Source organism: Tauraco erythrolophus, chromosome 22 (assembly GCF_009769465.1).
Source record: "Tauraco erythrolophus isolate bTauEry1 chromosome 22, bTauEry1.pri, whole genome shotgun sequence".
NCBI lineage: Eukaryota > Metazoa > Chordata > Aves > Musophagiformes > Musophagidae > Tauraco > Tauraco erythrolophus.
This window is the reverse complement of record NC_141486.1, coordinates 7849033-7871348: the sequence shown is the minus strand read 5'-3', so window position 1 is coordinate 7871348 and position 22316 is coordinate 7849033. Positions and strand designations below refer to the sequence as shown.

Genomic DNA, 22316 nt, shown 5'->3' with positions numbered 1-22316 from the left:
TTAGGATTGACAGGACAATCCAGGAAAGTAGCCTTTGGCAGCAGTTTATACTCTGGGCAAGATGTTAACTGTCAAATACTGGGATCAAGCCTCAGGCATTTGAATTAGCTGAAAGTCTTCAGACCTAGCAAAAAAAAAAAAAAAATCTTCAAGACAAAGGTAAAGGGTAACTGGACAATGTTGTCAAAAGGACCTTAAACTTTTTACAGCACAAAGCTGACAGAATTTATATCTGCAAATATGTTTATGGTGTACTTAGAATTGAGGTTTTACAGGTTTGGAGAATTGAGTCAATACCCCTCAAAAGTCTGTTTTAAAGTGAAGTGTATGGAGGAGGAATCAATTTAAATATGATAATTGTGTAGCTTGGAGCACTGACAGCATCGAAGCTATTGGAGAAGAGTGCCCTGTAATCTCTCACGTAGTGGTTTTGCCTTTCAGGCTGTGCCTTTAATGTTCTGTTACTTTTGTCCTGAGCAGGTGGTACGATTTTGTCAACCGATTGCCTGATAGGGTTTTCTATTAGTCCTGCAGATCTGTGGGTTGGGTGAGAGCTAATAGGCCACACTCCTGTGAGTTTCATAAGGAAGTACTTTTCATGAGGAGCACCTTGTACTTGTGAAAACCTTTGAAGTTCTGGGAAGTAAATTTATTTTTTAAGTGGTCTGCTGGAAGGTGCTGATTGACAGCCCTGGAGACCGAAAATCTCTAGGTGTCCCCGCAGCGGTTCTAGCGTGAACAGCAGCACATGAAGCCTCTGATCCTTGTACCCTGCCTGATCATACCCTTGAATTGATTAGATCACTTCTTAGGTCCACAGCTGCTAATTCAGCCGCGTAGTCTAGACCATTAACATGGTCGAGACAGGCTGGGACATGAAGGAGATATGATGTGTGGTACTGATGTTAGGCAAGAATGTGTGCGTGAATGAATTGCATTTCTAGATGGAGCTGGTTGTGGCCTCATTCTGCCACGTGTACTATTTCTGAGGCTCACCGTGACCTTGGTCCACAGCTATGTGTGATGCTCTCAGCACAGGGTATTGTTGTAGCTCAGCAGCTCTGCAGTGTTACCTCTGATGGGTGAATTTTACTCTTGTACCTTGATTTCTCTCCTTAATAGAGATGTACTTCCACATTACCTAATCTGGATAGCTCTTTGTAGCACATTGTAATTTTTACAAGAAACTTATCTTTGGACTTCTCTAATGATAAAGTAAAACCTCTCTAGAGCCTCATTCCCCCAACTTTCAGAGTTGGAAACTCACACAAGCTTATGTTGAAAAGGAATTGATTATTCAAAGCTCTTGTGCTTCATAATCTACTTAAAACATGTAGATTGACTGTCTCATCAGAAAAGCTCTAAATTTTACTTTGCTATATAGCCCACTGGGTCATGTGCTTAAGGCCAGGAGACCTCTGGCATTCCTTACAGACTGTGTGCCCCTCCAATTACAGGTTATTAATTTGCCTTACATTCAAGAGACAGTTCCACATGAGTGAAAAGGAATACCGTACTGCAGAGTTCTTCATTACCTACTCTGTCTGTACCACAGCAAAATAAGAGTAATACTGATTTCTTTCTTCCTTTTTTATCTTTTCTCTTTTTTTCCCCCCTCTGGTCTGTGGAAAATGTTTTACAGTTTTAATGCAGCTGTTTTAAGTGTGACTGTTCCTGTTCAAGGGCAGCTGATGTACTTTGTAATGCCATCGAGCAGCCAACAAGCTATGTTCCCCTATTGTGTTGAAGTGATAGGTATGTTTGCTAATCAAGAGGAGAGCAGAGCTTGCTGTCTGACTTGTTTATGTTTTATTTCTCACCATCAAGCTTTAGAAGGAGGCACAGAAAATATGTAAGCATCTATATTATTCAGTGATGTATATATGTACATGAGTGTACAAACAATCTGAAGTGTATTGCTGATATCTTCTAGTCAGTCATCGCTGAAGTGAGCGAGGTGTCAGGGTTATCACGTCCCCAGTATTACTCAAAAAACCCTGAACCTGGCATGCCATTAGATAAATTGTTAGTTAATTGTCACTTCATCTTGTTAGATTTTTTTTTCCTCTGGTGGTTGCATTGGTTTTGTTCAAAAATAGTGACCAAAGTAGAGATTTTCAATCATCAGAATTCACAGAAGGCCTATGGGAAGTGATCAGGTCGAGGAGATGCTGCCTGGTTCCCATCAAAATTGCTTTTTAATTTTCTTGTAGTGTTTCTCCTTCCCATGTGAAGGATGGAAGCCACTTGGCCCCTGGAACTGCAGAATATCCTAAGATCTGCTGGAAGCTCAACAGCACGGTGTACCCGCTTATTTCTCTGTGCCATTCCTGGGGCTTTCAGCCTCTGCCCTGATTCCCTGTTCATCTCACAGGGATGTCAGCTCTGACAGAATCCTACCTTAGTGCAGTTTTACTCACGGGTTCGTAGATTTTGTTCCAGCTCCTTGCAAATCTGTTTTAAGCATTCTGAAAGTGTTTCAAAAAAAAATAAAAAATCATGTAATTTGGCATCTTTGTAAATTCATCTAAATGATTCCGGTAGGAATCATAATAAAATAACATGCATAAAGACAGAAAGTTCAGTGCTCCAACCAGAAATTCAAGAATACCCGGAAAATTCTGCTGGTCTTTGTACGGAATGCATTTTGAGGAAAGAGAAAGTGGGATTTTTTTTTTTTTTTCCTTTTTTCCTGCTAGGTTGTCCTGGGTTTGTATTACTTCTTGCAACCTGGAGGGTGGGGTGAAGAACTGCCTTGCAAAGAGCACTGAAATTCTGCTGTTATCCCCTCTATGCCTGCCTGCAGCTCGGGTCTTAGGGAAGTATCATCTGTCTAATAACGTTTCTCCCTGCTGCTGCACTGTCGTAGAGTTAACTTTATGAATCCCATTTTTAACAGAATGCCTAGTTTTGCATTGTCATTTTGCTCTCTCTCAAGTGTCTGGTTTTATTCCGTTCCTTTTTTCTTTTAGCAGATGGAGAATATTACTCTCCTTGTTTTTTTTTATACTGTGAAGTGGAGATCCTCAATTAATACACTAATCTGTTTTCTAATTAATTCCCTGCGGTTTTCCTCCCTTTTTGCTGGTACATTGAATCCTGAGTGCAATTCTGTAAACTCAGTAATTTGATTATTTAAAGGAGATCTAATGAATTTCATGATAGAGGTGTAAGTCTTTAGGAAAAGTTAAATTTCAGGAAGCGAGTGAATTCTATTATTGCGGTTTAAAAATCTGCTCGTACCCAGGGTATATGTGTGCACAGACCATAATATACTCCACTAAAATACAGCACATTCCTGTCAGCTAGTCCTAAATTGAATTGCATTGTTAGAAATCTGACGCATACGCTCTCCTGCAAGCACTTGTTGTTGTATTTTTGTATGCAGATGCAATGGCAGGGTGAGTATTAAACATCAGCATTCCATGATGTGGATTTATGTCGCATTTTTTATTGCTTGTTTCCAGTAGAGGCAACAGTGTATTAGACATACTGTACAAATAAAGAGAAAGGACTCTCATTGCTTCTTGAAAATTGTTTTGGCTGCTTCTTTGGGAAGTATCTTAAGGTGATTTTGCTGATCTCTCTTTGTGGTTATTTGACACTACACCCAACACATTACAAGAGTCCTTGGAAAATTTATAGTCACTCTTGCTGAACCGAATAATTTAATTCTTCTGTAAAAAAAATTAAAACAAAAAAAACCCAATATACATAAGTTTAAGTATATTGATGGAAATATTTTACTTTTCAAAGGCTATAGTGAAAATATGCAGGATACCTCCTTACCACTGTGTCCCATTAAATAGAATTTTAAAAGCTGCATAGTAATTTTAATCCCAGTCAGCATCTTGCTGATGTTCTCTCTTGCACTAAAGAAAAATAGTAATAGAGGAAAGAGAACTTTTATCACTAAAATTAGGGAGTCATCAATGCAGTAATTGCAGGAGTCGAAATACATTTTGGAAATGTATTTTCAGTTATAAAAAGCTTCAAACCTTTGGGCAAATTGGAGAAATATTACATCTAGCCTGCTCTGGCAGAACCATTATCATCTGCTAAGTTAAATACAGAATGCTACAGATTTTTTTTTACTGGTTTAGGATTTGTTTTACACAGCTCAGGTCATTATTTTTGCATTTTGATAAGATTATGTCACTTCATTGTGACATCAGCCCAGTATGGCTGAGAGAAAAGGTACATTGCAAAATTATGCAGGCATCAGTTTTCACCGAACGCTTTGCTTTAGTCCTACAGTTCCCTATGAGTTTAGGGGTTCCATGCTACCACAGTAAACATGCAAAAGTCAGCAGTAACTCCTTTCTCTAAAATCTGTCCATCATAAACAGGAATAACTCTTTGTGGTTTAGTTCCTGTAGCAGCCTAACCGGAAAAAGTGATGTTTATCCTCCTTAATTGCAGACTCAGCATGTGAAATAAATGTCATCTTTTTCATCCTTTGCAGTCCCAGACAACCTTGTTATGAAGATCCTGGCAGAACGCCTAAACGCACTGGACTGCATGACCAAGGGTTGGGTGCTTCATGGCTTCCCAAGAGACATAGAGCAGGGAGAACAGCTGCAAAAATCATGTGTTGTTCCAAACAGGTAAGCTATAAATTTAGCAATCGCGAGATTACATATATGAAAAACTTGGTCATGGAAAGATACAGATCTTTATCGACAATGTATAGGCTGTTGCATCTTATTTGTTTATTCCTTCCTTAGCTAGAAAAGGGGTCTTGCTCCTGGGGAGTAGGAAATAGAGCACTGGCCCTACAAATCCTCCAGATGGCCAAACTGTGGGGGAGAGAAGAGGTTTGTTGTTCTGGTTATTTGTTTGAGTTGCATCTAAAGGCAAGCCATAAGAAATGGATTAAAGTCTGGATTATATCAGAAGGTGTATTTTATTTGCAGCAGGAGGGGGGATCTACGTCTTCTTACTTTAGCATTGGCATCATATCGTGGAAATATATTAGTATTGAGAGGAGCTCATTATGAGACTTTTGGGTTTTGTGAAATAATTAAAAACAACATGAGAATTATATTTTATTTGAGCTATAATGAAGTGTTCAGAAATGTAATATAAGAGAAATGAGCATAAAAAGAGAACTGTTATGACTGCCAGGCAAATAAGATAGGGTTACTCTTTACAGCTGCTCCAAAGGTGGTGAGGATTTGAAATGGCTGGTGTACTCGTCAAAGCTCAGAGGCTTTTCTGTTCCTCTGTCAGAGGTTCCTGGTTCAGTCTGTACCGCTGGCTGATACAGTGGCCATTCCAAATCGGAGATTTGTAGTCTTTATGCTTCCAGAAAGCTTATTCTTCTCTAAAAACTAGTAGTGGAAAAGGTATATTACCTGCCCAAGTGTTTAAGTTTGCAAAGTTACTCTTGTGTCTTCTGTGTGGCTGCCCTCAATGCCCTCCCCACTCCCCGTACAGGGGACAGTGGAAAGATGTAAAAGGGTAAGATTGAGTTGGAGAGAGAGAAGAGGAGAGTGGAAAGGGAGGGAGCTAACAGTCATGCCATCAAGGTTTAAAAATGAAAGCATGTGAAAACAGCAGTAGATTTACTTATTAAGGTAAAATATATCTTAGAAAGGAATCCATTTCATGAAAAAAGGGAGAAAGAATCTTGAAACTTATGCTACATTCAGTTAAATAACATTTCCCATGGATTATTCTTCATGTGCGTTTAGAAGGTAGGTCCCGAGTCCCTAAACATGTATCCAAGTACCTGAGATCAGTGTGGAAACTCAAGTGCGTGCCATGTGCTCCTTTACAGGATTGAGACCTCATTAAGTGAGGAAGAACAACTCATTATAAAATTGTATATGTGGAAATTTGGCACTGATCCATTTTCTCAGCTTCCATTTTCTTCAAAGAGCTGTGCACATTCATATCTAAGTTAAGAATTTGGCCTCTACTGTTTTATACAGGGGTTGAAGTAAGGGACAAAAATAGACATCATGGTACCTGATTGATTTTTGGAGCTGATATTTTCCATGAAACTGAAGTAGTAGGTATACAAGGGAGAGAGGGTGATTATAAACAAAAGGACATATTGCAGCACAGGATAGCAGGGCAGTAATTCAGTTTCAGTTGTGATGCTAGTTATAAAACACTATCTGCAGAGGTGGTGTTTCTGACATCAGGAGAAAAACCTGATAGAATTATAGCCTTGAAATCAATCTGGGAATAGGATGCAGAAATCTATAAATCAGACACAGAACAATCTACAAAGTCTCATTTTTAGGAGGGCTCTGTTGATGAAATTAGATTAAAATAAATTTACATATATATCAAGTTTATTATTAAAATCTAGTCACATCAGTAAACAAAATTATTTGTGAAAGAGTATGTTATTCTGTGTTTTGAACTCAAAGTAGACCTCTTTGGCTGATCAGAACACAGAGTTATTGTCTGCTTGTCAAGTCACAAATCTATTCCTTAGAGCTAATAAATGGTTAGTGTTCAAATACTATGTTTTATCTGACTCCCACCTCATAAAGCTGGTACACATAATACTAAATTACACAGCATTGAGCAGGATCAGTCTCCTGACTCCTCCATCTTATGGAAAAGAAAAACAAACCTAGTAATTGATGGGAGAAAAGAAGGAAAATAAAGTTATTTGAAAACAAACAAAATGGGCTATAAAGTTTGTTAAAATGTAATAATAAAAAAACTCATATAGCATCAGCCACTGCATCCAAAGAACTGCCCTGGAACAAAAAGGAAAATAATTCATTTTCCACTGAAAAAGTAAGGTAGAGGGCTTTCTTGAAATTAGAATTTGCAGTAGAGCAAGGGCTTGCTTGCAGACTGGTACAGGAAAACGTGCCTGTGTCAGACAAAACCTGTCTGCCAAAGAGCTGCTTTCTGGGCTCGGAGAAGACAGGTGTTGCTTTCTGTGTTCCTCCCTGTGAGCGGTTTCTGCTTAAGTGGACAGGATCCCAACCCGATTGAACTGTGGCAGCCTTTAGGGCGAATAAGAAGCTGAATCTATTAGTGGTCTCTCAGCTATCTAGGAAAAGAACATCATTAACCACTTAGTGCCTACGGTAAGTGAGAATCCAAATACAATTACAGGGTGGTGTCTGAGGCTCAGAACTACTAACTCAAAGGCTGAATTCAGTTCTTCATCCAAACGAGTGTAAATAGATATTTTTGCAGTTTATTGTCAATGCTTGAGCAGCAATGGGAAATATGTAGTATAGCCATGGGTAGTTCTAATGTACAGAAAACTCTATTTCTAGCAAAGTCTTTCTTAGCCCCTTCTGGTATCTCTCAAACTTACAGTTAAAACAAGAATCAGCGGCCACAGTGTCATCTGTTACATCTCTCTTGTCATTAGCTTCAGCTGGTTCGTGACCAGCTGTCTGCTGGTTCCAGGCCAGCTTAAGGCAATCAGCAGTTCAAGGATTCTCTGAGCCAGAGGGTCATCTGGATAACTGTCTAATAGCCCATTTTCCTTGACTTTATAGTCTCTTTTTCAACACTGTGCTTTTGGGTACTTTTGGCCTCCACCAAATCACGTGGAAAGGATTTTCACTTTTTCACTGGGTGTCATATGAAAACACAGTGTGTTTTCTGAGTTCCTGTCTTCTATTAAGAATGGTTGTAAATGTTCCCTGTTCATGTCTCCTAACACTTCTAATTTTTTAAGCCTCTTGTATATGCCTGTTGAGTCATCTCTTTCCCAGGCAAAGAACCTTGGTCTGTTTATCCTTTCCTTTCCTAGAAGTCATTTCACTCTTCTGATCATCCTGTCTCCCTATTCTCTACCTTCTCTAGTTATTTTAGCTGTTTCTTTGCTGAGATGGGACAACCAGAACTGCATTCAGTTTTGAGGGCAGCACTGTGTACTGGATGTATATATCTATCAGCATAAACATTTTTTAGTTTGATCTTAACTCTGTTACTCATAATTGCTGATATTCTAATAGATGTTATTGTGATAGATTTTGGAATACCATCTTGTTAACTGTACAATGTCTCTTTCATTGAAAATATACTGAAAAATCACAAAAAGTCACAAATCTCAATTGAGCGTGTACAAACTTGGCAGGGAGCATAAAGACCCTTTAACTCAAGATCTCTGTAGTTAAAATTGTAGCCAGGTTTGTGTTAAGAGTTCTCCTCAAGCCAATAAAGCAAGCCCTTCCATCTGTGCCAAGGGGCTCTGCTGGTAAGTGCATCCTGGGATTCCCAGTTCCTCTGTTCCATCGTTTCTTTTGGTTTTTTTATCTCATCTGAAGCCAGGGTGGAATGTTTTACATTTCAGTATTGATTAATTATATCACAGTAGTATCTACAAACAATACAAAGCCGGGCAGGGGAGGGATGAACTTGAGGATTGACCTAACTATACATATATAATATATTTCAAATAATCATTTTTCCAATATTAAAGTTTTTTTTCTTTCCCAGTAGAGAAAAAAACTCAGCACTAGCTTCTCCAGTGCAAGTTTTCCAGCAGTGTTTTATTTGGTCTTCAAAATGATGTGACTGTATCCCCAATTATGTTATCTTTTTACATAATATATTTAAAGCTTCTTTTTCATTACACTACTAAGAACCTATATTCAAGCAGTTTAGGATAATGAAGTTCTTAATTTCTAAGGTAAAATCTGTGAATATGTTGAAAAGGGAAAAATCAGAATGGATAAAAAGATTTTTTAAAAATTTTTTTAAACTATTTGGTCTTTACATGGGGCTTTCATATTTCTGCACCTGATCTCAATGTGGATTAGGGATAATAAACAGCCTATTAATGGAGGCCTGAACTAGGAAATGGAGTTTGAATCAGCAGCAAAATTCAATGGCTGGCGAAGGTTAATAACTCCATTACTATCAGCTCTATTTTTTAGCCGTTTGAAGAGCTAGGTGTTAGCCTTATCTTACTCCTCATTAATTGAGCTAATAGAACCCCAGTGACCTTACCATGCTGCCATTATCTGAGAGTTTACCAGACATGGACTGGAATACTTATCACTGAATATGTATTCCACAGATTCATTTTTATATCAGAAATATTTTTGTTAAAGATTGGCTGTCTTCAGCTTTCTTTTTGTCTTGTCATTTCCTTGCTACCTTCTGTAACAGCTACATATTTGGAAATTAAATGTAAATTACTTCATTAAAATCCTATCAAGGAACAAGCTAAGTCCCAAAATAGTTGCATCAAGGAAACATAATAGTGATTGAATTACTCTGGCAGGGAGAAATCTTACAGGGCATTTTTAAAACTTTGGCCTAATTTAAATGATGGATATTGTCTATTTATAATAGATGTGGTTTTAATTGACGGCATACAAAAATCTGATGAGTAACAAAGAAATGTTATAATCATATCTTCTTATTTTCTCCTCATTTTCATGGAAAAAAAATAGAAAAACGATAATAATGGTAATCAAGGCACTAAATCAGTACAGTAAAATCTGCCTGCACCAGGGAGAGGGAGAAACAGTAGGAAAAGTCCAAGTGACCTGTGCAGGATTTGGCTTAATTTATAAAGAAAGTAGTAAAAATAATAGGCAGACCAAGTCTCTCTTTTAATTGTTCTCATTTTTTGTCTCTTGTCATTAGAAAGAGCTCACTCTTGCCAGAGTCCTTATGTGGTTGCTAGTTTACTGACTGTTGTCTTCACTAATGCTAATTAGTTTCCTTCTTATTATCACTTTGCAGTCAGTGCTCCCATCTGAGCGAGTCTCTTCCTCCTCCATCTCATGTTCAAAGTCAGACTGATCAGTTTGGTAAAAACCAAGGGGCAAGACAGTGGGAGCTAAAGGGGCAGGATCTTCTTGAAGTCAATGGTATGATATGCTTATGAAACAGAAACGTATCTTGGAAACTGTGTTTTAAGTGATGAATTCTCAGTTGTCTTCCCCGCTGCAGTGGAGGTACTCACCCTCTTAGCTATGCTGGCTGTACATCGAGTACACACATAGCCGTGCTCTGAGGGAGCAGAACACCCGGGCCAAGTGATAAAAATTACAAGGTTTTTTCCCAACCAAAATCCTTTACAGGTTGCTCTTACTGGGCAAAATTAACAAATCTTCCTCTCGCTTCCATTCCCCAGAATGATTCGTCTGCTTCACTGGGTGAGTGGGATCAGTTTAATCCACAGTTGCTGCCCCTGTAGCCGTTTCCAGGCTATAACAATTCACTCATCGCGTTATCTCATGATGCGTTTTGAGCTTTACCCTGTTCACTGACAAGATTTTAATTAACTCATTTACCTCTGCTTCTTGATCTATTGCAAGAGGCATCACTGGGCACTCCGTAACGAAGAAAATATGCCAAGGAAGTGCCCAGTACCTTGTGTGTAACAGCTGTGCATAAAGAGGAATCCATTGCTCTGGCATGAGGCTCTATTAAGCAGTCACGCCCATGGGCTGCTTAATAGTGACAACTGATTCTCCACGTGCAGCACAAAAAGCCACGCGCACACAGTCTTTTGCCCTACACAAATCTGATTGATGGAAGCAGCTCCTTATGCAGATTTCTGAGGTCTGGCCACTGATGGAGAATCCTTATTCTCCCTCTCTTCCTTAGTAGATTGTGCTCTCTCTTCCTTCATAACATAACACTAATCTGAATAGAAGCTGTTGCTGTTAAATAGTCCAATAGATAGAAAATTCGATGATTACAATGAAAAGATTATATCACTTCTGCTGCACGTTCTTTCTGACCTATATGGGTACCATAAGAGCCTTTCTATCCTGGGGAGAGGCATTAATATGCATCTTAAGCCAACAATAGCAAAACATCAAATGCAGTTTTAAAATCCTCCTATGGGCTTCCTGTAGGATGCTGCATTTGCTGTCACAAGCTGCTTCTGCTCCAACAAGAATAGGAGGTATATTTGGCTTCAGTTGTGGGAGTAAAGTATTATTTTTAGAAGTTATCTCATACAATCTCCTTTTGATGGCTGGAGTTTGTTTGGTGAAATCCTAGATACAGCAATTAAGGAGATCTGTGATCTCAGCAAGCTTCCTAAGTCTCCAGGAAGAGAAAGATGGAAAGCTTCTACTTCTAAGTCAATATTTTTATTTTTTAAGGACCCAAAACCACATGCACAATCCTTACGTTCTTTTTGCTGCTGAAAGGAGGGATATTTTTCTGCAGTACCTCTCTCACAAATGAGGAGACACTAGGAAACCTGAAGACTCTCTCTCCTGATTGCCCTTAAGTTGAAACCATTTTTCTCAGAAGATGCCACCAGTATCAGGGTTGCCTTTCTGAACTCATTACCTAACTGGAGAGATAAAGAAAATTCTGTGAAAGCAGTAGAGTCTGGGCTACTTTTCATGCCTTTGGCAATGGTGGCAAGTTTTAGAGAAGGCAAACCAAACCAACAACATCTCTGCTTTCTCCACATGGGATCAGATACAGTCAAACTGTGAAAGCACTGAGCTTAATGTTAATGTGTTCAGTGCTTCTTCACAAAGAGCGGTGAAGTATCCATGCTTTCAAGGCAGAGCCCCTGGCTCCTCCTTTGGCTGCCAAAATTAGATGCCTGTGTAACAGCGGCAATTTGAACAAGGTGACTTTGAGTAGGTGACTTTTGGTTGTATGTGAATCTTGACGAGTCAAAGAACTTTGAGTGATGTCGAATTCAACATTACAGGAACCTTTCTGTTGGAATACTTGACTGGAGTTTGGAGGAAGCTGGATAAATCAGGCAACATTTCAGAAAGAGACAAGGCCCAAGCAGCCTGATTTTGTCAGCTACACAAGAGTCCTGTGCCCTTACATGCTCTCAGTCCCTTCAGGGCAAAGGACTGGCTTGTGTCCCTGCAGACAAAAACTGTTTAGCATGCGGTATTATTATTTGAGATTGTCTCTAGTTCCGAGAAGACACTGAAGATTTTTACTGAACTTAGTAGCCAAGTTCTCACATGTTTGCATTTTATCCTTTCCTGTATTGCTCAGGAAGCTGAGATGAGGGATGTCCTGTGGTCAGCACTGGGAACTTGCCCATTTCCATCTTGTCAGGGGAAAATACGTTGTTCTGAGAGGAGATCTGAGAACTGCCTGAAAAAAGAACCAGGCTTTTAAAATCCTGATTCATAATGACAACTTCATGGTACTAATACCTGCAAATCAACAAAGGTCGTTCAAGGCATTCACCTAAGACAACTTTTGTTTAAGGAATGAAATGAAACAGTCATGGAAATCAGAGTGTTATCATTTAAATAGCAGGGAAGTCATCTAACCTGTGTTTTCCTGCTCTGCGCTCTCTTTGCTTAGGTTTTTATTCATACATTTTGGTCACCAAAGAGGATCCCTGAGAGCTCACTGAACTCCCAGACCTGGGTTCCGTTGAGTCTCCTGGTTTGCTCTCCGTTCATCTTGCTCTCCGTGACTGACTCTGGCTTGGGACCCAGCAATATTCAAGGTGCTGTTTGAGTGCTGCAGCCTTGAACCTGAGGGGCCATCTTGCAGCTCTTCTCTGAGGCTATTTGGTGTAGAGTCACTTTTAACTTACCACTTTCGCTAAGACAGGCGTGTAGGAAAAGATGTAGCTGCACAGTCATGCACCATCAGTGCATTTTGTGGAATGTAACACTGATTGATCTCAGCAGGGCAAAATATGATGTGCTTTGTCAATTCTGAATGTTTCTTCATGGACTAAAACAGTAATTTTTAAAATTTTACCTTAATTTCCTCAGTAGTTCACACACAAATAAGAACTATACTTGTCAATCTTTACAAGTCTGATTTTGTAGGATTTAGGATCTTTTTGTAAGGGAGATAATGGTTTCAAAATCTAACTGGAACCAGAAAAACAAATTGAAAAATAACAGAGGGAGGAAAGCTTCAAATATAATGGTGTGGCAGCATTTTAACTTGCATTGGCTAAGAGAACAGGTATAGATAAAACCGATGAGAGTTTTGCATATGTGAGAACTGTGGATGGAGACACTTAGCATCTGAGAAAGCAATAAGAAAAGGAGGGCTGTCCAGTGTTGTCAAGCATCTTGTGTTGATCTCTTACCATTTACTTCAGCAGTGTGGTAGCAAAAGTTGGCTGAATATTATTCTGAGTAAATGGAGAAGGGCCACCCTTACATCTGTACAGGTTGAAACTGAGTTTATGAAAGTCTGTTACTGCATTTGCTGCTTGATGTTGAGAGCACAGGGGCAGTACTTTCAAAGGAACTACGTTACAAATGTACATTACCCTTGAGCTCCATGATTACTAGAATTCAGGAATTCTGGAGTAAATACTGAGGACAAGGTGGTGCCAGCTGTGCTCTGATATAGTAGTGTCTTTGGATCTGAGAGTAATCCCAGTGTAAGCCATTGCTCAGAGCTAGCGTGGCTGGTGAAATTGGCCTGTACTGAAAACCACAGGCATATTACGCTGCTTTTGCTTAGATTCTCTGAGCCGAAGATCTGGGAAGACAAGTGCATCAGTCTGTAGCAAATATAATATGGCTTGGGTGATTAAAACTGTCAAGTAATATTGCATATCGAATGGAGACTAGTTTGTCATTACCAGGAGGATTAGAAAGTGTAATCTTCATTAAAACATCAGTGGATTTACTGCTGTTTGCCTTGGAACAAGATATTTGCTCAGAATTTTCTAGTAAGTAAATTTAGCAAGTGCAGGGCAATTTAGGAGAGCGGAGCTGAATACTGTCATAGCTTATTCTGCAGGAAAGATGTAGGAATGATCCCTTATGTCTGACAGAGGCACTGGATCTAATTCTATTGGCCTGAGTCACCTACACTCACATAAATGTATTAATCACCATCAATTAAATTGGCTTCCTTTGGCTCAGGTGTAAGTGGTGACCGAGTGTTTTTGTCCTGTGTAAGGATCATATTTTCTGTCCCTAAATACATTATGTGTACAAAATTCTGTATTATGGAACTCTATCCTTTGTAAGGCTTGAAATGCATTTTGAGTAAGGCTTTTATCCATCCCATAGAGGCTTTTAAATGTTGTCCTTTTCTAAGGTGTGCTGTATTTCTGAGCTCAGTAAGACCACTATCATGCTTTGTGCATGATAAAAATTATTTTTTAAAAAATCGTAGTCTGATATGAATGCTGATTAATATCCCACTGATATGCTCAGAGTGAACAATCCAAAGGATGGTCTGCTCTTTTGATATAACTGACCAAAGATCAAGGTACAGCAGGTTAAAAAAGAGTTGTTTCATTTAACCTTCTAGTAAATGCTGCTGCTTTTGTGAATGTAATTTAAGCTGATTTTCAGGTGAAGTATCTAGGAAGAGTTCCTCCTCACATACTTCCATTGAAATCAAAGGATTTGTGTTGGCCATGAATTTGCCCCAAAGTTAAAGAAAACAGAAATAAAATAAAGAAATCATGTGGTGTCTCAACCCCTTTAGTCCTTTAGACTCTTCAGATTGATGTATATTTTTCTTAGCGGTGTTGGCAATAAAACGCTGAATTGTCAAAGCTAAGTAGTGGGTACGGTGAACTTGATGTGTTTTTGTAAAATTTACTTTCTCTTCTTCAAAGTACGATTTCCTCACAGAATTCTGTCTCCAGTTGTATGTTTCTAACCTCCATGGATGAGACTGCATAGAATTAACTGGCATAGGAGCAAGCCCCTAGCTTTCATACCACCGTTCAAAATCTAATTTCAGTTTAAAAACTTGCTGCTATTTTTTTGTTAAAAGTGTTCCAGCCAGTCCATTATACTGAATCCAGGTTTTTGTTAACTTTCCCTTAATAAATAGCTGAAATGCATTTTGCTCAGTGATTATTAAAGAATTCTTTGTATTCCAATTCTGTAATTCTCACAGTAAGTAGCTATTACTCAGAAAAGTTATCCAACAAAACACAGCAAAACCAATGATGGCAGGAGAGAAGCTTGGACATGATGACAAGGGAGATCTAGGAACAGATTAAATTCTTCAGGTCTCTTCTGTGGCTGTACATTTGCATTACAAACAGAGGAAGTTTGATCAGTACAGCTTCCAAATTGTTCTGTCTGCAAAAGCTTGAGAGTAGCTTCCTCTGATTTATTAAGCATCATGTTGTTTTACTGCTAAGTGTAGGAGAGCTCCATATTGAGGCCGAATATTTGCTTTTAGTTCCTGCCTTACAGAGAATTTCTCCAGTGGTTCCTATGTTTCTAATCACACTGTCTTCCTTCCCCCCACCCCTACCTGACCCTGCTATAGATCTCAACTGTTGTTTTACCTTGTTGATGCTTTGTCTATATTTGCTTTAACCAGATGCCCCTCTTTGCATGCAGCACTGGGACTCATCCCCTCTCTCCTATCAACAATAATTAGCCTTGTAAGACTAATGGAAGAAATCGTGTCTAATTACCCTGTTGAAGGCCCAATTATGTTATTAACATTTGTGGGCTATAAGCTAATGATGAGGAGAGCCTCTCATTTGCATAGCATTAAGTTAATTGAGCTGGAAGCTATGGGGTGGATAGCAGTGATGATAGCAGGATTCTGTTACAGAATGGATAATGATGACCGGAGCAGGACGATTCACCTGACAGGTTTATTAATTAACGGCTATCTGATTACCTAAAAGAAATGGCAAGTGGCAGTCCTTCTGAAAGAAGCTGCAGTATTTTTTTAATGAAAGATGCTGTATCACTGCTGATGTTCTGGGGTGATTTATGGTAATGGCAGTGTGAGCTCTTTACTGGTAGCCATCACAAAAACCTGTTCTGGGTTCCTCCCTGCCCTTGCAAAAATGTGCTGTGAAGGTCTGATGTTTCTAAATATGCCTAATTCTTACGTGGTGCACAAAGTAGGGCTGTGCCAGTGAATTTGTGAGGTTGTATTCTGGAAATCCTTAATTGTTATATAATCTGGGAGTTTTGCCCTTGAAAGAACTGGAGGATTTGATTTTGTAAAAGATTTATTTGCTATAGTGATTATAGCAGGATTCTATGTTGTATTAAGGAGAAAGTAACTAGAAACATTCAGCTTTTCACATTTTCCTGGTGTGTACAAGCTGTGAGTGAAGGTGAGTGCCCTTACCTTCGATTTATTTCTAGGTACAAACAGTTATGCAAAGTTATTAGGCCTTTTAAGGAACAGGAATCTCTTTTACTTAACACAGTTCTAAGAATAAAAATCCATCTTTTTCATTTTGATTAAATGTCAGGTCCTGTCTGGTTAATTGCAAACATGTTGTAATTCACAACAGATTCAGAGTCTTGTTTGAACTATATTGTCTTTTAGATGAAAAAAAAAAATCACTCTGTTTAAAAGTTGCCTGTGCAATCAATCCAAGACTGAGTAACTTGCTACACAGTTACTTCTTGTTAGAAACCCAAACATCAGTTCTGAATGTCTGGAGTCAGCAGATCCTTTTAGATTTTTTCAGCTTACAGTGAAGAGCCCATTATTAAATCATGTGAACTCCAGACCTTACCTAGTCACTAAGATACCCAGTTCATCCTAGAACAACCTTTGACCAGACTTGTCCCAGGAAAAAAGAGAACATTACGAATTTTCACCTTTCTGAGAATGACTTTTTATCCATTTAGGTGGCCTGATGATTAGCTTTTCAATAGTAATAGATTTGTGAAGAGTAGAGACCTGTAGGTAAGACACAATCACTATTATTTTGCTGTTGGAGAACTTACATGCACAAAGCCTCCCTGCATTCTGCAGCTGGCATTTATTGGGTACAAAGGAGCTGAGAACATTGCCTTGATCTAATGTGGTGAAGAGGCCAAAATTTTAGTTTAATAGATACATACAGACAATTACAAATCACCACAGACATTTTCGGTCAAAAGGAGAAGAGAAGAAAAAGGAAAAATCAAACACAAAGGAAGTAATCTGGGAGAATAGCTCCTGGAGCTGGCAAATGCCAGCAAGAATAGAGGGTCCGATGAGTTGCCACCGATTGAGAGTGAATTACTCTGTGTAGCTGCGGACCCCTGTGTGATGCAGAGCAAGGGAGGGAGAAGCAGTTGTGTAACATTTACAAGGAGCATCTTCCGTCTCCATCCAGCACATGATGCTACGAAGCCTGTAGTTGTGTAGGAATTGCCTAAAAAGGTTCTCAGGAAGCCCAACACAATGAATAAGTGCCTTTGCTGGAATTTAAACCTTACATCCTCCTGGTCCTCATTAGCTTTCTGTAATCACTAACCCACACAGTCAGTGTTGGATAGAAATATCTTTACTGTATAAATTAGTTTTTCCGTAAGGTGTTCTGTAGTTTGCCACAGTGTCTTGCGGTATAAAATAGACAAACACAGCATCAAGCCAAGATCTGATAGATCAGGAATTATGTATTTAATTCAGAGTTCTGTATAGAGTGCTCATAAAAGCTTGATCATGATAGAGGGGCCAATAAACATTTGGGAACATAAATATTTCTGTAGGAAATGGCTTTGTGAAACATTTAGTTGTTGAGTAATAATAAGAACAGAGGAAATCAGTAGAGTAGAAATCTCTAGGTACTAATCTGATGGGTTATATATGTTGCAATGATAATAACATTGAGAAAGAATTTTTATGGGACCAGTAGCAACAAATGCATTGAGTCCTGCACTTTTTGCTCATGCCTTCATCTTCTCATGCTTGTCCAGCTTGCTATCTCTTCTGCTCAAGAATTCAGCTTTAAACTTAGAAAAGCAGTGGATGAGACCTAGGGGTGCTGAGCTGCTCCTCTGTTTGGACACGAGGGTGTAAGTCCTCTCCATTTGCAGGAGCTGAATGTTTGGAGCAGGCAGGGCAAAGCCTTGGAGTCCCAGGCTATGATCTGTTCACTAGAGGAAAGGATCAAAATCCACAGGAGGCCAGGCAGCGTTTGCTGTCAGGGATGGACTGCAAGGGAAAATATAACTATGTGAGGATTTCAGGGGAAATGATGCTTTCTCTTTGTCTTGTGTTTTTCTGGAACATCCGTTACTTGAGTGTTTAGGTGTCAGTCCAGCCAGCCAGCACAAGGAAATATATTTTATAAAAGCACACATCAAAAAAGTGTTTTAAATGGCTGAATTGTAGAACAAAACATTCTGGCAACGCAGCTGGTGCTCTTGTCAGTCTGTAGGTTGGAAAATAAGAAAAGAACCTGTAAGAAGAATAAAAACAACCTGAGAATAGCTAATCAGGTTAGAAGTGATGTTTTGGCTGCAAGGATTTTGAGGGCTGCAGAGAAAAATAGAATAAGATTAGAAAATGTTTGTCCATCCTGTATGACAGATGTGGGAGAAGATGTAATCATTTGTTACTTCTCTTTTTTTCTCTGAAAACAGCAGCAGCAATGAGCTGGCAGGCACAGAGAAATGCAGTTAGCAAAAGTAATGGGAGTTGAAAGTTTGACCTTTTGTGATGGAAATTTGATATGAAAAAAGGGTCTTTTGATAATTTCTCTATCCAATCAGATATGGGAGATGTCTTGATCCTGTTTCCTCATTTGCATGCTGACTGATCTCATTTGAAAACCCAATCATTCAGAAATATTGGGACGTCAACAGAAATGTTACAAGCAAGGAGCTGTTTTATCTGAAAGGTCTGCAGGATGTCATCTCTTGTTTTTCACTCCAGTGGCCTGATCTCTTCTTCATGATTCCATGTTTTTATTGGCAGGATAAGTTACACATATTGAAATGCAAATAGTCCTTTCCACATTGAACCAAAATATAGGAGTTTTTTTCAGTATGATTGATTGTATCCAGGGCACTTCAAAAGCAACAAAGAAAATATTTGCTGCAGTGCCTCTGATTTCTTGACATTGCCAAGTTCTGACGTTTCCTGTTAGCAATCACTGGCAGAAAGTGATTCCTGGGCCTGTGTCTCACCTCTGCTTTTCTCCCCATGTAAGGCCCACACTGATGCAGCTCACTGTTTCTGGGGCTGGTGCGTGAGGTCGTTTAGTTTGCCTACATGGACACACACACACACTTTGTTGTCATCCCAGGTGTTGCGTGTCAGAAATTTATTTAATGGATTTTACCAAATTGCAGATGTGTTTAGTCCAACAACGGTATAATTCAAAGCCTACCAAGATCACATGTTGGCTTTCAACTCTGTGTATAACTGTCCAGATGATTACCTGGCTAGTCAGATTTCAGATCTTAAGTACTACCCACTTAGGTGAGTTGAGGACCAACTTTGTCTCCCAGACAATTTAACCTTTTTGTTTTCTAGAACGCACAATCCAGTTTCCATTTTACTCATTCACACAGTGGGTTAATGGCAAGTTTTCCTGCTGCAAAACTGGTGTCGTTATCCCGTATTTCAGAGGCTGCCTATGAAACTGATGTCTTAAGCCAAAGTTTTGCATTACTTAACCCGGAAGCTGCGGACAAACTAACAATATAGAGTAGTTTTGAATAGAGGGAACTATTTAAGATAATCCTTTTTTTGGCATACTACCTTTTCAACATCAGGGTCAAGCTCTATGAGAAATCTTTTTTCTTTAGTATCCCAAGATTTTTTTCCCTACCTGTTCCTCCACCTGGACAACCCCCACTCTGCTAATCTGAGTGCTGTCCTGGGAAATGAGACGTTCAGCTCCTTCTTTCTGGGGCTTCTTAGGCTTGCTCTGCTTTTTAGAAAAAAGTAAGTACGCGATGAATATAAGTCTCTTGCCTCTCTGGTGAGCTACCTGCATTGGACTGCAAAGATATCCTGCTTTTCTGGTTTTCTGTAATTCTTTATACAAGACAGAACAATTCCAGAAGGAGAGCAGAGATTAATTGTCTTAGTTTAGTGTTGTGGCACTTGGCTGGGAGATGGTTCATAACTGGAATGTCAAAGTGAAGCTGGCACATTTTGAAGAGTTATCCTGAGCACCAGCTGTTGGCTGCCCCTACTTAACAAAGCCTTTCTTAAAACTGGTGTGGTTTTGCACAGAGTTTTGCATCTGGCAGACCAGCACACCCTCTTGTTTCTCTGGAGTGGGCAGATTTGGAGAGGGCATTTCAAGCTCTGCGTTGGAAGGTGGAGCACGTGAGGAAGAGAAGGCACAAACCGCGGTATCAGTGAGTGTGCTCTGCAGAGACTGGTTTCCAAAGCCAAATCCTGGAGAGAACGGATGTGAGGAAAAGGATGAACCAGATTATAAACTTTACATAATAGGATATCTCGAAAGTCATTTAGTTGGTGTTTGTACAACACTTGGAAATGTAAAGCTCTAAATTAGACAGGAGGTCAAGATTTACCGCAGTGTTCCTCAGCTGGGTGACAAGGCACTTGAGTGGGGATGCACAGAAGTTTGTAGTCTTCGTTGCTGAGCTACAAAAATAGCATATTTACCCAGCTTGTTCTTTATTCAGTAGATTTCAGGGTCTAACCACAAGTCAGCGCACGTGTTTGTGATGTTTATCTGATAGTACGTAATTTCTTCAGCAATACGTGTACTTCTGTGTATGGGTTGGGGATTTCATTGCTAGAATGTGCCTGGTTTTGATTGAGGACAGGAGTAACTTGACTGATAGGCCTCTTCAAATCAAGAGAATCCGTTTCGTCAGATCCTGTGGCGTGTCAGCAGAAATGGAGAATTCCCCATTCCTTGTGTAATAAACTGAAGCTGTTGGCATGAGTAGCTAGCGCGACTCAGCAGCTCTCTGAATTAGACACTGAGCGTTCTCCCAGATGGGAGATCAACCTCCTTCATCTCTCATGTTTCAGAGTATTGAACCAGGTAAGTTAAAAACACGATGTATTATTCTTGATAACCACAGCAATCTAGCTCCTCCCTGCTGTTTTTTTTTTTAAATATACTCCCCTCCTCACCTTCTTCTTTTGCTCCTCAGTATTAAAAAAAAAAAAAAATGCAGTTTAGCGTAACAATATTTTCACTGCGGTGAAGTCAGCATAGAATATTAGTGTCCAAAAAGTTGTAAAACAAAAGACTATCATATGTTGCACCTTTTAATCATGTAATTGCTGAGTGACATTTAACTCTGAGGCTTTAAGTTACTCCTTTGTCAGCCAGCCTTCTCCTTCTGCCCCTCTCATTCCTCCCTCCTCCCGAAGCAACCTGCTTTTGCAGAGTAGTGCTTTAACTACACTGAAGTTTGGCTGGGCTTCTACATATTACAGCAGCAACACGAAAGCAAACAATTGAAGTATTTGAGAACAATGAAATATGTATGGCTATCTGTGACAGCCCTATAAAGCAGAGCAATTAGCCGCGTAATCCGAGAAAGCCAAAGCCACCGGCAGCCCACGGTTCCCTATTAGTTAAATGCTTTTTGTACGTCCTCATCCCATCAAATCAACTAACACTTCCTTTAATTGGTTCATGAATTATACAGCTTGGCTGCATTATAATTTAATCACCAGTAAACATTCCTGGGGCCCGCTGTAAAGTGTATAGCGCTCATTAATTCCTTAATTTCAGCAGATGGAAGGGGAGATCGGATGAACGGTGGCAGTACAGAGCGCCTTGGGCAATGGAAGAAGGAAAAAAAGGTGGGGGGCCGTTTAGGTTTTTTAAGGGCTGTCAGAAACTCAATCTGTGAGCTGTCAGCAGCTTGGACCCGGTTCCCCCCGCCTCCCCCTGCCTTCACCCCACCTACTGCTGCAAGTGACTGACGGATTCATATGGAGGCTTGTCAACCCGTCTTTAAACATCAAGCCAGCGGGTAAACCAAGCCCAATGTAAATTAATTCTTGTCTTACGGGCCCCCCTTTCTCTGTCCCCATGAATATTTCATGGCGGGCAGCATAAATATTAATTCTAATAGCTCTGCACAGTGGTTATTATTTCTGTTTTATGACAAATATTCATAAAATATTCAGGACCCTTTTTTAGAACATTTACACACTTGATTGTGAAATTTTCCAGCTTCCTGGGGACACAGTAAACATATTGGGGTTCTCTTGATGGACTTTTTTCTCTCTTAATTAATACTACGCCACATTAATATTTAATCAGATTTAGTTTTCTTTTCCCCAGAAGTGAACCCTATTACATTTGAGGATTTATTTGACAGTATTTAAACAGGGAATTTTTATTCCCTATTATGAAATTGGTTTCCTTTGACACATATATAAAATGACACATTATAATCCATTCTTTTATTCCCTCCCCTTGCCCCCAAATCACACACTTTTTTTTGGTGTCAGTTCTTTTATTTATTTTATTTTATATACCAAATATCCTACCAACAACAAAAGTTAGTGTTTAAATGAATGGGAGTGGGGGGAGTTTCATGTAGCATTTTATAGGAACACTTAAGATTAAACATCATTTACTCTAAATTTGATTCTATTTATTTAATAAGGAGGAAGAGTATAGGTTTCCTTGTTAGGAGCAGGAGGTACTAGAGAAAAGCTGCAGACAGGTAGCAAAGGCATCAGTTCTGATACGAGTTTGCTAGTGCTTAACC

The 22316-nt window shown here is 39.4% G+C and overlaps 1 protein-coding gene across 1 annotated transcript in view; it reads left to right on the top strand.

Annotated features, from left to right (window-relative positions):
• Positions 1–22316, top strand: part of AK8 (adenylate kinase 8) — a 71494-nt gene that overhangs the window by 38681 nt on the left and 10497 nt on the right. The window contains exon 11 of the mRNA XM_086625150.1: positions 4466–4607. Within this exon, the coding sequence (XP_086481276.1) occupies positions 4466–4607 (142 nt within the window). The remainder of the gene's footprint in view (positions 1–4465; positions 4608–22316) is intronic.